We start from the raw sequence: 12,977 nt of genomic DNA, 5'->3' as shown, positions 1-12,977 counted from the left end.
TTGGAAGGTTTGCTCAGTGGTGCCCAAGTATTGAACATTAAGTGGAGTGTTTTATATGGCTCAGTGGTAGTATACTCATTGCAGAAGCAGAAAGTTTTGTTGTGAAGTCATTATCATAAGGTATGGAAACAGGCCCTTCAGCCCAACTTGCCCACACTGACCAACATGTCCTATCTACACTGGCCCCACCTGCTCTAGTCCATATCCCTCCAAACCTGTCCTATCCCTGTACCTGCCTAATTGTTTCGTAAACTTTGTATTACGTAAACCTCTGGCAACTCATTCCATACACCCACCACCCATTGTGTGAAAATGTTAGCTCTCAGATTCCTGTTAAATCTTTTCCCCTTCATTTCCCTGCTCTGGGCAAGAGACTGTGCGTCTGCCCGATCTATTCCTCTCAACCTAGTCCCAGTCTGCTTAACTTCAGTAGTGGAACTGCCTTGTAGCTGCAGCGATTCTAACCTCTGGTGCTGTCTGTGTGGAGTTTGCACGCTCTCTCTATGATTGCTTGGATTTCCCCTGGGTGCTCTAGTTATACAACCAGAACATATTAAGCCCATCTTCCAGGACTGCAAATTACCCAGCCTTCACTGCCTGGGTAATTCAAGTGCTGTTCTGTACACTTTACTGCTGTCAGTGACTCTGTATCCACCACTCCCCCAGCCACTGTTTTCCTCGCACTCACCATTCTGGATGAAGAAGGTCCCTTCTGAATCTCCGGTCAATAGTCGGCGTTGGATTTGATGGGCTGAACAGCCTGCTTCCAGGCTGTATCTTTTTTTTAGAAAAGGGCAGGAGGTAGAATTAGAGATGACCCAAGGGGTTAGATGGAGCTTTTCAGATAACGTTGTGCATGAGCACGAGGGACTGGATACAAGCCACTGTATATTCAATGTAAAGAGGCCGGCACATTCAGCGACAGTCAGATAGGGAGTCGGTGCCTGTAAGGATGTGCTGGCTCTGGAGAGAGTCCAGAGGAGGTTTACAAGAATGATTCCAGGAATGAGTGGATTGGGATATGATGAGCGTTTGACAGCACTGTGCCTCTACTCGCTGGAGTTTAGAAGGTTGACCTCATTGAAACTTCCAGAATAATGAAAGGCATAGATGGAGTGGATGTAGAAAGGATGTTTCCACCAGGCAGCCACGGTGCCGCAGCAGTAGAGCTGCTGCCTTACAGCGCTTGCAGCGCCAGAGACCCAGGTTCGGTCCCGACTACGGGTGATATCTGAACGGATTTTGTACCCTCTTCCCATGACCGCGTGGGTTTTCTCAGAGATTTTCAGTTTCCTCCCACACGCCAAAGACGTACAAGTATGTAGGTTAATTGGCTTGGTGTGTGTGTAAATTGTCCCTTGTGTGTGTGTAGGGTAGTGTTAATGTGTGGGGATCAATGGTCAATGCGGATTTGATGGGCCGAAGGGCCTACTTCCACGTTGTAGCTCTAAACTAAACTAAACATGGGAGAGTCTAGGACCAGAGGTCATAGGGCACTCTTTTAGAAAGGAGGTGAGCAGGAACTTCTTTAGTCAGAGGGCCTTTGGAACACATTGCCGCAGAGGGCTGTGAAGGCCAAGTCAGTGGATATTTTTAAGGCAGTGATAGACAAATTCTTGATTGGGACGGATGTCAAGGGTTATGGGAAGAAAGCAGGAAAATTGGATTAGGGGGCAGAGATCAGCCGTGATTGAATAGCGGAGTGGACTCGATGGGCCGAATGGCCTAATTCTACTCCTAGAACTTGTGAACGTGAACTTGTGAAGTTGATTTGCCAACATTTCTCCAGCAGACGTCAAGATCTGGAGTGAGGTCTGGGCCCAGGGCTAACTTTGCTCTTCTGTTTAATCCGGCAGACAAGCTGTGGTATTGTCGCCTGTCGCCCAATCACAAGGTGCTGCACTATGGAGATGTGGAGGAAGGAGTGGAGAACCCAGCCATCGAGTGGCTGCAGGAGAAGAGTGCGTACAGAAGCAAAACACACCCCCCCCCCCCCTCCCCCTCGCCTTACCCTGACCTCTGAAGGGGCTTATTTAGTTGTGAGGAGTTTCGCTGAGATTGGCCAATGTGGAGTGGCTCATATGTGGTTGAGGGGGATAGTCGTCCTTGGGGGAGATTGCAGAAGTGGAACACACACACTGGTTAGAAACAAAGTGTCGCTCAATTAAGATGGAGATGAGGCAAAAATATTTTCTTGGGATCGCTGAGCTTTTGGGACTCTTTGGACTTCTGTCAGAAGCTAATATTGAGGGGGTAGAAGGTTACCAGGGGTAGATGAGAACACAAGAGTTGAGCTTACGATCCAATCGGCCTCGGCCTTATAGAAAGGCAGAGCAGGTTCATGGGCATGGTGGTATAAAACCCCTACACTTGCACATTCCAATGGGAAAGTAATGTTTTGCATAGCAGATCGTGAATTGGAACATGTTGCTTGAAAATAGATTGCCTAGTAACCTTGAAAAGGGAATTGATACGTATATTTGAAGGGAAAACATTTGCAAGGCTGTGGGGGAATGGAATTAATTGGATAGCTTTAACAAAGCAATCGAGTAGCCATTCACCTCTGACTAAACAGAGGCAGATGGATCTAGTGTAAATGGGGCATGTTGGTCGGCATGGGCAAGTTGGGCTGAAGGGCCTGATTCCACGCTCTGACCTGACCTGCCCGTGCACTCAATGGTGCAGAGCTCCATGAGAGATGCTGCTTGACCTGCTGGGTTACTCCAGGATATTGTGTCTATCTTCCACGTAGGGCTCGGGTTAGTCAGAGGCCTTCATTTTTTTTTTGGTAAACATTGACCCGCGACACCCTTTTACCATTCCTCTCTTTTCTAGTCCCCGTGGCTGACATTAAAGCTCTGGTGACTGGGAAGGACTGCCCTCACATGAAGGAGAAGAGCACACTGAAACAGAACCGGGTGAGTCCAGACAGCCAAGGCTAAAGGACAATGTTCCTCCACCACCCCCACTCCCTGCAGTAGTCTGGTCAATCACCAACTCTATGGTATGAACATTTGAGCTCTCCATTTCCAGGTAACCCTTGCCTCTTGTGTTTCCCCCACCCCTTTTCTAATCCACCTCTGGTCAATCCACAGAGTAGCTGCTGCCAGTACCCAGCAACGGCTGTGCTCAGCTGACCATCGTACAGCTCCAAGTCTTACATCTCAGTACTAACTGGCCACACCACTGCCCCTGACAGCCTTACACTAGCCCTCACAGTCCCGTGTGCAGGTAATGCATGCGACTACCACAGCTAATAAGACGTTATTCTTTATGACAAGGGAAAATTAACATAAAAGTAGGAAAGTATTAGTAAGTTCATACTTCGGGTACCATTCACTATTAGTCGCCTTATTTACGATAGGATGTGAATGGAAACAAATCGGAGACTGTTTACGAGATAGCTTAAGAGTGGGTAGATTGTCTTCTTAGTGAAGATTGGATAGACGGGGCTCGATCCCCTGGAGGTTAGCAGGGTGGGAAGGGAGTTGTTGGAAAAATACAAGATCCAGAGGGGTCGAAGTAGAGTGAATACGTGAAGGATGTTTCCTCTTGTGAGGTAATCAAGAGCTAGTGGAAATGTAATTCTATTTAAAACCTTAGACATGGGGCTCTTTGACTAAAACTATACAAAGACAACGTTGCAGTGAACTTAGATTTTTTTTTCTCAGAGGGTCATGAGCCTTTGGAGTTCTTTTCCTCAAAGGGTGATGGATGCAAAGTCTTTAAATGTTTTTTAGACCGATTTTGATAGGCATAGGGGTGAAAGGTTACTGTGAGAACACAGAATGCAGCTTTGAGGTTACAATCAGATCAGCCCCATGATCTTATTGAACAGCAAGAGGGACCAACAGCCTATTCATCCTCCTAATTCGTAGCTTTTTTTGTAAGCTCGAAGTCATTCATAGTTACGGCAGAATGAATTGGAATCCGCTTCACTGCCTCTGGCCTCACACCACAGCCCACACATTGCTCAAACTGCACATCAGAGAACTGAGTTTAGGTGACCCTCCTGAAGCCACAGCTTCAACAACTACTTGCATTTATACTGCACCTCTGCTGTGGTAAAACATCTCACACCCTGTGTGGTCAGAATTTGCCATCAAGCTGCATAGGTAGATGATAGAATGTATGACTATAACCTTGGTCAAAGAGAGAGGCTTTAAGTAAGACTTGATCTTATAGAGCTGTACAAAATCATGAGAGGAATAGATTGGGTAGATGCATAGAGTCTCTTGCCCAGAGTTGAGGACCAGTGGACAGAGTTTTAAGGTGAGGGGGGGAAAGACTTAATGGGAACCTGCTTGGGTCCTTGGATGGAGTCGAGGGGGGAGGTAAAGCAACAAGTGTAGCATTTCTTGCGGTTGCAAGGGAAAGTACCCAGGGAGGGGATGGTTTGGGTAGGAAGGGGCGAATTGACCAGGCAGTTACGGAGGGAGCGGTCTCTGCAGAAAGCAGAAAGGGGAGGAGATGTGAAGATGTGGCTAGTGGTAGGAACCCGTTTGAGGTGGCAAACATGTCGGAGGGTTATATGTTGTATGCGACAGCTAATGGGTTGGAAGGTGAGGATAAGGGGGACTCTGTCCTTGGTACGAGTGGGGGGGATGGGGAGTAAGAGCGGAGCTGCGGGACAGAGAGGACCCCCTGGTGAGAGCCTCATCTATAATAGATGAGGGGAACACCAGTTCCCTAAAGAATGAGGACATCTCCGATGCCCTGGTATGGAACACCTCATCCTGGGTGCAGGGCTCAAGAGGGTAAACATGGGCAGAATGTTTCTCCTGGCTGAGGGGTCCAAAAACAGGGTCTTGGTCTCAAAATGAAAGGCTGAGAGGAAGAGAAACGTCTTCATGCAGAGTGTTGTGGCCCCCATTGGGATTCTCTGTGCAGGATCAGTCGCCGTGTTTAATCAAAATAGAAATGTATAGATTTCTGGTGGAAGGAATTGTGGGATACGGGGATGGTAGAGGTAAGTGGTGCTGAGGTCCGATCACCTATAATCCTGATTAATGGTTGAGCAGTTTCCAACAGTCGTGTGGGCCTACTCTTGACCCACCTTTTTATGTTCTGCTGTGTTTTGTTCTCAGGAGGTGCTGGATCTAGCCTTCTCCATTCTGTACGACGCAGAGGACTACTCGTTGAACTTCATCGCGCCAAGCAAATATGATGTGAGTCTTGAATGTGGTGGAAGGTCACCCATACTAGGGAAGAAGGGGATATGGGATTAGCTGCTCTGACTCTGAGGTTGCAGTCTCGGAGTATGAAATTGATGATGCTCGAGAGCAAAGTGATGGCAACATTTAATTCATTAAAGGTGAAGCACATGCTCTGGGTTAGAACTAGTGAAGGGCATTATAGCAACGTTAAGAAAGACATAGGCAACAACAATAGCTGGTGTTTATTTAGCACTTTTATCTTTTTATACCATTCCAAAATGATTCTGGGTGGACTGTCAGGCAAGATTTGAGATAGATCCCAATATTCAGGTGAAATCAATTTCTTCTCCATTTTGAAACATGGAAGCTGAACCGTGAGTTATTTTTGACTACAAAAGGAACGAGGTCAACATCCTGCAGAGGAGATCAATTGGAAAATCATCAAGGATGAAGATCTTTGATTATGTGGGGAAACTGTGGCTTGTCTCTTTAGAACAGAGATTGTTAAATGGATATTTAATGGAGAAACCAGAACATTGAGAAAATAGTAACAGTTAAGGGCCTGTCCCACTGTATAAGCTAATTCAAGAGTTCTCCCGAGTTTCCCTTGATTCGAACTCGGAGAATTACGGCAATAGGCGCTCGTAGGTACTCGGGGGCTCTCGTGGACATTTTTCAATATTTTCAACACTGATATGACGCCGGCAGTCGCCGAAAAAATCGCCAAGTGGGACAGGGCCTTAAAGCCCTCTGAATGTAGAGCATCTTAGTCCTAAATATATGCCACCTCCTACTGTGACTGGACTGTTCCAAACAAACCTGTCTGTGTAAAGTATCTGAGAGAAAAAGCAAGTTTACTCATAACCAGAGGCCATAAAACTAGAGAGTAAGGGGGAACATTTAGTTTATGCAGTGAGTTACCATGATCTAAAATGCAACTGCTTGGACGATGATGGAAGCAGATTCAACAATGTTTTAGAACAAAACTGGATAATTACACTGGGAAGGTGCTGTGTGTAAAACTCTTTCAAACATCTATCAAAAGTGCAATACGTAACAAGCCTCCTCCTTAACAAGCCATGAGGTATATAAATCGTACAATTAGTTAACAAATTAAGCGCCATTCTGTTCAGAGTAGACCGTATTTTTCCCTCTTTGACTGCTCTCTTTAAACTGTTGTTCCATTTCTCTCCCTGTCTCCACCAGTTCGGGCTGTGGACTGACGGCTTGAGTGTCCTCCTGGGCAAGGAGCTGAACAGCGAGCAGACCAAGAGTGAGCTGGAGATCCTGCTGTCCATGGAGATCAAACTGCGGCTCTTGGACCTGGAGAACATCTCCATCCCAGATGTTGCTCCACCCATCCCCAGTGTGCCCAGCAACTACAACTTCTGTTACGACTTCAGCCACACTGACCACTGATGGCGTCAGAGTGGCTTCACGTTCAAACATGTCAGCACTTCCTCACTGTTAGAGGTGGCAGGGAGGGGGGGGTGGGGGAGGTGGTGGGAGAAGGGGAAGAGAGGGTTACAGAATTGACACGGGTTTTATATGGTTAATGTACAGATAAATTTTATACCCAGGTAGCGACTCAAATATTTTTGTGTGCAATATTGGAAAAGGTACTTGCAAGAAAGGGCAGTATGTCACTCCTCAGCTGGCAAAGGCTATTGCAATGAAACTGGGTTCAGGCCAGCAGAACTGGGAATCCTTGGGGTTGGGGGGGGGAGCAGGTGGAGGTGAAGCAAGATGTTATGGATTGTTATATGTAAAGAAAAATAGTGAAATGTAGCAAATGCTTCATCGGTTAATGGCAGCTGTGGAGAGAAACGGATATGTTCAGCTGGGAAACTTTCATCCTCAAGAGGATTACAAACCCGCAATGTTGGCCTCACATTTCTCACTCCATAGATGCTAGAAGAGTTGGAAGGGAAGGCTGGAAACTCACAACAGTTTGCTGTTGCCACTTTTTGATTCTCTTCAGTGGAGTAGATGGAATGGCGAAGCCAGCCAGGCAGATGCTAGTTAGCTGTGAATTTGGTAATTGGACATGGCCTCAGAAGCAAGGCCGTGTTGGATGAGGGCTGACATTGACCATGGTGGTTTCTGTGATGCTGTTTAGTTTGTTTTCTGACAGGCTTTGAACCAAATTTTAGTTCTGCCCTATTCTGGCTAAGATAGATAACAGAATGTTGCCAGGATAAGAGTAAACCATGCATCCCAACTAGCTTTTGTTAAAGTAGCTAATGTTGATCAGGGATTGAATTTCTGACCTGACATTTGACGTAAATCAACCCAGGGCATAGACCAGGGAGCAGATGTCAGGCACAAGTCCAAGCTTCTGATCATTGTTCCTGTACAACTGCTTTGCGTATTTAAAGAACAATAATCAGGTGTATGTACAATGGACTTCTGCAAGAAAACCATGCCTAACAATCAGTGAGCCCTTCCAGTGGTCACAGAAGAACCCCCCCCCCCCCCTCCTCACATGCTATTTATGGAATGGCAGTATGTCAGTCTGGATTATAATATCGGTGTCCTGCAAGTCCAACGTTTATTGGATTTGAGTGGCCCAGATTTTCAGCCTAGTATAATCCTAATTCAGTACAACAGACTAACAGCCTCAAATCATCATCATAGTGCAAGTGAAGCACATGGAAAAGGGAAGAATAATTGAAAGGTATTCTTTGAGTGAAATATAAACAGAATGCTGGAAATATTCAGCAAGCCGGGCAGCATATGTGGAGAGAGAAACAGAGTTGATGTTTCAAGTGAAACATCTGAAGCGATGACCAGATGCATTGACTTGGGGTTTCTCCCTCTATAGATGCTGCCGACCTGTGTTTAGTGCGGTTTCTGTTTCATTTTTGATTTACAGCTTTTGCAGTATTTTACTAAAGTGCTCTGAAAGAACAAAGTGTGGGCAAAATCTGCAAGGAGATAATTCTTTTCAGGTTGGAATTTAACCTGGATCGGACACTTAATCTGTCAGGAGTTGTGAGTGTAATGGCGTGGTGCTATGACTCTTAACATTAATATAGAACTTTGAATCAAATTCACCATTGTAGAGGGACATGGGTCTGCTTTAGGGTTGATTAGTTTGCTCTAAGGCATAATTTGGGACAGGATTTCTGCAAGCTTTTCTGTAAACGCACTGAGCTACTAACAGATTGTTTAGCTGTCCAAGCTGGGAAACCTGTGGGCTCTATCCTGGGGTTTGTCTTCTGTTTGCTGAACAAATGCTGGCCTGTGTCAGAAGCCCCAGCCAGCTTCATTGTCCTGTGAACAAAAGAGAAGGAAGAGTTTCTGCTTCAAAATTGTGATCCTCTGTGATCTCTATTTGATAGAAATATAAGTGCGCGTGTGCATTTGGATATTGGGTGGTCAATTCATCTCCCTAGCCCTTTGTGCTTGAACTGCCAGCCCAAGGACTATTTGGCAAAGATACCAGATAACTAACCACCTGTTGAAATCTTACCTTGGGAACAGCTAAGAATTTAAAGTCGGAGAAACGGAGTGGGAATCGGGATACTCAGGATAATCAGGATGTCAGAACGACCTTGCTCATAGCACTAAAATGAGCAATGTAGACAATTTGACATAAAATAGACAATTTGAAGGTGCAATGTTTAAAGAAAGCTATGCATTTGATGCTTTATGCAGTGGTTAATAGTCTCATTGTGAAACGAAGACTAACTATTCAAAGGCTAAGCCACGCAATGATGTTCAACGCCCACTGGACGATGGTGGGGACAGCACAAGGCCATTGAGCTCTGTGACCTCGTTCCATCTTTAATTTAAGATGCTGATCTATATCCCTTGCTTCCACATCCCTTGATTTACTTGTCAATTTCAGTCTAGGTAGCTCCAATTATTCCTCATTGTTTTACAGCCTTACATGAAAGTCCCAGATTTTGGCTAAAATTATTTTTGTTTTGGGACTAAGGGTGGCACAAAGTTCCCCGATTTCTCTCCCAAATTATGCACCTTTACTCTTGATTCCTTCTACTGAAGAAATAGTTCCACTTTGTCTGCACCTTCAAATTCTTATGATGTTTGAAAATACTTCAGTCAGTGCACCTTTGTTCTGAGGAAAAATATTTATGTAACGGACTGTACAATCTAAACTTTAAAGCCCCACTTTTACTTTGGTGAACCATTGCTGCTTTCCCCTTAGGGGATAATTCCTGACCTTGTTAAATAGCGTAGGAAGGATAACTATAGTTGGATGTGCTCAAGGTCTCTCACTGACTGCATTTCAGTCGTATCGTCCTTGACCTCTTCCCATCTCAAAGGTACTTTGCACAACTGTATCTACGCAATTTTCATGCATAAAACACATCAGTCAAGCTTACAACCAGCAGTGTGGTAAATGATAAGACCATCTTTTTAGTGATGTTGCTCGGGAGAGGTCACTGGAGAATTTTGCTGCTCCTCTGTATAACATAAAGGGATCTATTACTTCCACCTGCGGTACACTCTCTACACCATACATCCACCTGAAGATGTACTGAAATCTTTGGCAAACAAGGTTTCCAGGTTATCAGTTGAGTAAGTCCGTACACATATCTGCTAACGATGTAATGCAGAAGTCTTACAACTGTTAGCTATTCACCATTGATGTAACATCACAGACTTGTTCCATCTGTCAGGGGGGGGAAAAAGACAATTCTATGGCATTACCTTGCCATTGCCCTGGAGTGGAACTGACTACCTGTTGGGTCAATGAGATGTGACTATGTCCGGTTTCATATTGCTCAGAGCCCAGGATCAAGAGGCAAACCTTGCAACTGATTTTCACTGCTTGCCTCTAGTGGTCAAAAAGCCCACAAAGATGTCTCATCCAAGGATCTATAGGTAAGAATACAATGGAGTACCTGTGGATCGCTAACAGGGCCCTCAGGAGATGGAAGGGAGCAGCTGCAGGAGCAAAATTGGGTTCAGAATGAAAGTGGCCCGACCACACCACAGCGATGTGCTCGTCTCACGGTGACAGGAGCCTGTTCAACAAACTGATTCCACCTGGTTTCCAGCGGCTGTCAGTCACGGGGCTGACAATCTGTGCACAGCCACAGACATACACTGGATCAAACTTGAGTATTGCTATTGACTCATTAATTTATTTACAACACTATTGCTTTGGGTTTTGGGAGTGGTATTTTTGTGACTGTATGTGTATATAAAGTCTCAACATTTTTTGTAAGAAAATTATCTTTTTCTGCTACTGAACATCAGTAGATCTTCCTTGGCATTAACAAACTTGCCTTGTTCTGAGATCAGAATAAAATATGTTGCTCTGCCATGATCTTGTTTTTGTACATAAGCACAGTGGACTTCCTGGAGGTGATTACTTTTTAATGGACTATTCGCCTTGCTATTCGCCTGTTGTGGATGAATGGAGGTGCTACTTGCACAGCATGGCAAATTGCATTATAATATAGGGGAGTACAGTGGCACAGCAATAGAGTTATTGCCTTACACTGCCAGAGACCTGGGTTTGATCCTGACTATGGTTGCTGTCTCTACGGAGTTTGCTAATTTCTCCCGGTGCTCCGGTTTCGTCCTACACGCCAAAGACGTACATGTTTGTTGGCTAATTGGCTTTGGTAAAATTGCTCCTAGTGTGTAGCATAGTGCTAGTGTACAGGATGATCACTGGTTAGCACGGACTAGGTGGTCCTAAGGGCCTGTTTCCACAATTTATCTCGAAAAGAATGCACCCCTGCTCACTCTTTCGGCACTTGCATTGCCTGGCTCATTTAGTACACGTAGTCTTTCCCCTCCCCTCCTAAACACAATACCCAGCCCTGAAGAAACTTGCAATTACTTGTCTTCACAGCTCACTGCTTTATTGCCAATGGATGCTATTGTAATGTTGAAAATGTGGCAACCATTTTGTACTTTGCAAGCTCCCACAAAGTAACAACACAATGACCAAAACATTAATAATAATCAAAATATTACAGAGGCATATGGATCACTATTATACCCTTTATTAAGAGGGGCTCTCATCTCCACCTAAGTGATAAACAAGTCAAGTCACACGGAAATTATTTCCACGTACCTCGACTCCATCCTATCCCCCCCCCCCCTGGTCCAATCTCTCCCGACATATGTCCAAGATACCTCACATGCTGTTCGTCTCTTTAATGACTTCCGCTTTCTGAGCCCCCACTCCCTCATCTTTACCATGGACGTTCAGTCACTCTACACCTCCATCCCCCACCAGGAAGGCCTTAAAGCCCTCCGTTTCATCCTCAACCACAGAACCATACAATTCCCCTCTACCAAAACTACTCTGCCAAGCAGAGCTGGTCCTCACCCTCGACAACTTCTCCTTTGACTCCTCCCACTTCCTCCAAGTCTAAGGAGTAGCTATGGGCACCCGCATTGTTCCCCAGCTATGCCTGCCTCTTTGTAGGGTACAATGAGCAATCCCTGTTCCAAGCATACATTGGCCCTTTCCCCAAACTCGATCTCTGTTACATTGATGATCGGTGCTACCTCCTGCACCCATGCAGAACTCATGGACTTCATCAACTTTCACCCTGCACTCAAATTTATTTGGACCATCTGACACCTCCCTCCCCTCTCTACATATCAGAGTCTCCATCACAGGAAAAAGACTATTGACTGACGTCTATTACAATCCTACTGACTCCCATAACTATCTCGACTACACTTCTTCCCGCCCTGCTTCCTGCAAAGACTCTATCCCCTTGTCTCAATACCTCCGTCTAAGCCACATTTGCGAAGACATTCAAGATGAAGTGTTTCATACTAAGACATCCGAGATGTCCTCATTCTTTAGGGAACGGGGTTTCCCCTCTCCCATCATAGATGAGGCCCTTACTCATGTCTCCTTAGTACCCCGCAGCTCCACCCTTGCTCCCCCTAGTCGCAACAAAGACAGTCCCCCTAGTCCTTACCTTCCACCCCATCAGCCGTCGCATACAACACATAATCCTCCGAAATTTCCGCCACCTTAAACAGGATCCCACCACTGGTTAACTCATCCCTTCCCACCCAAACCACCCCTCCCCAGGTACCTGCAACCGCAGAAGATGCAACACCTGTCACGATACCTCCTCCCTCAACTCTGTCCAGGGACCCCCGACAGTCCTTTCAGGTTAGGCAGAGATTCACTTGCACCTCCTCCAACCTGATCTATCGGTTGCTGGACACTAATTCTCCATTCCTCCACAGACCTGTCGGTCCTAGGTCTCCTCCATTGTCAGAGTGGGCTAAATGCAAATTGGAACACCATCTTGCTTTGATTGGGCTGTTAAGCCCAGTGGATCTATCGGTTGCTGGACCCTCAATTCTCCATTAGCCCCGGCACAGACTCTGTCTCAATCCCCCACCTAGGTCTCCTCCATTGTCAGAGTGAGGCTACAAATGCCTGTTGGAATCATCATTACCGGTACTTTTTTTTGATTATCTTTCTTATTGCCCAGTTATCTCTCGTTTCCCTTACCCCTAACCAGTCTGAAGAAGGGTCTCGACCTGAAACATCACCCATTCCTTCTTTCCAGAGATGCTGTTACTCCAGCTTTTTGTTGAGTTACTCAAGCTTTTTGTGTCTATCTTTGGTTTAAACCAGCATCTGCAGTTCCTTCTTGCACAACAAGTCAAGATATATTTTGCTTGCCCAGCTACCCCTAGACCAGGTCTGGGAAGATAGGGTGATGGAAAGCTGCATCACCCAGTTTCCTTCTTTCCAGAGATGCTGGAAAGTCCAGCTTTTTGTTGAGTTACTCAAGCTTTTTGTGTCTATCTTTGGTTTAAACCAGCATCTGCAGTTCCTTCTTGCACAACAAGTCA

The 12,977-nt window shown here is 45.6% G+C and overlaps 1 protein-coding gene across 2 annotated transcripts in view; it reads left to right on the top strand.

Moving 5' to 3' along the window:
* elmo3 (engulfment and cell motility 3) overlaps nt 1-6,654 on the top strand; it is an 83,492-nt gene extending 76,838 nt beyond the window's left edge. For both annotated transcript variants that reach the window (XM_055648690.1, XM_055648691.1), the window contains 4 exons: nt 1,857-1,961; nt 2,836-2,918; nt 5,088-5,168; nt 6,363-6,654. In XM_055648690.1, coding sequence (XP_055504665.1) covers nt 1,857-1,961; nt 2,836-2,918; nt 5,088-5,168; nt 6,363-6,575 — 482 coding nt within the window. In that variant the 3' untranslated portion in view covers nt 6,576-6,654. The remainder of the gene's footprint in view (nt 1-1,856; nt 1,962-2,835; nt 2,919-5,087; nt 5,169-6,362) is intronic.
* The last annotated feature ends 6,323 nt before the right edge of the window (nt 6,655-12,977 follow it).

The sequence above is a fragment of the Leucoraja erinacea genome, chromosome 17, assembly GCF_028641065.1.
Source record: "Leucoraja erinacea ecotype New England chromosome 17, Leri_hhj_1, whole genome shotgun sequence".
NCBI classification, from domain to species: Eukaryota; Metazoa; Chordata; class Chondrichthyes; order Rajiformes; family Rajidae; genus Leucoraja; species Leucoraja erinaceus.
Note: the sequence above shows the minus strand (reverse complement) of the source record. Positions and strands in the feature narration are given on the sequence as shown.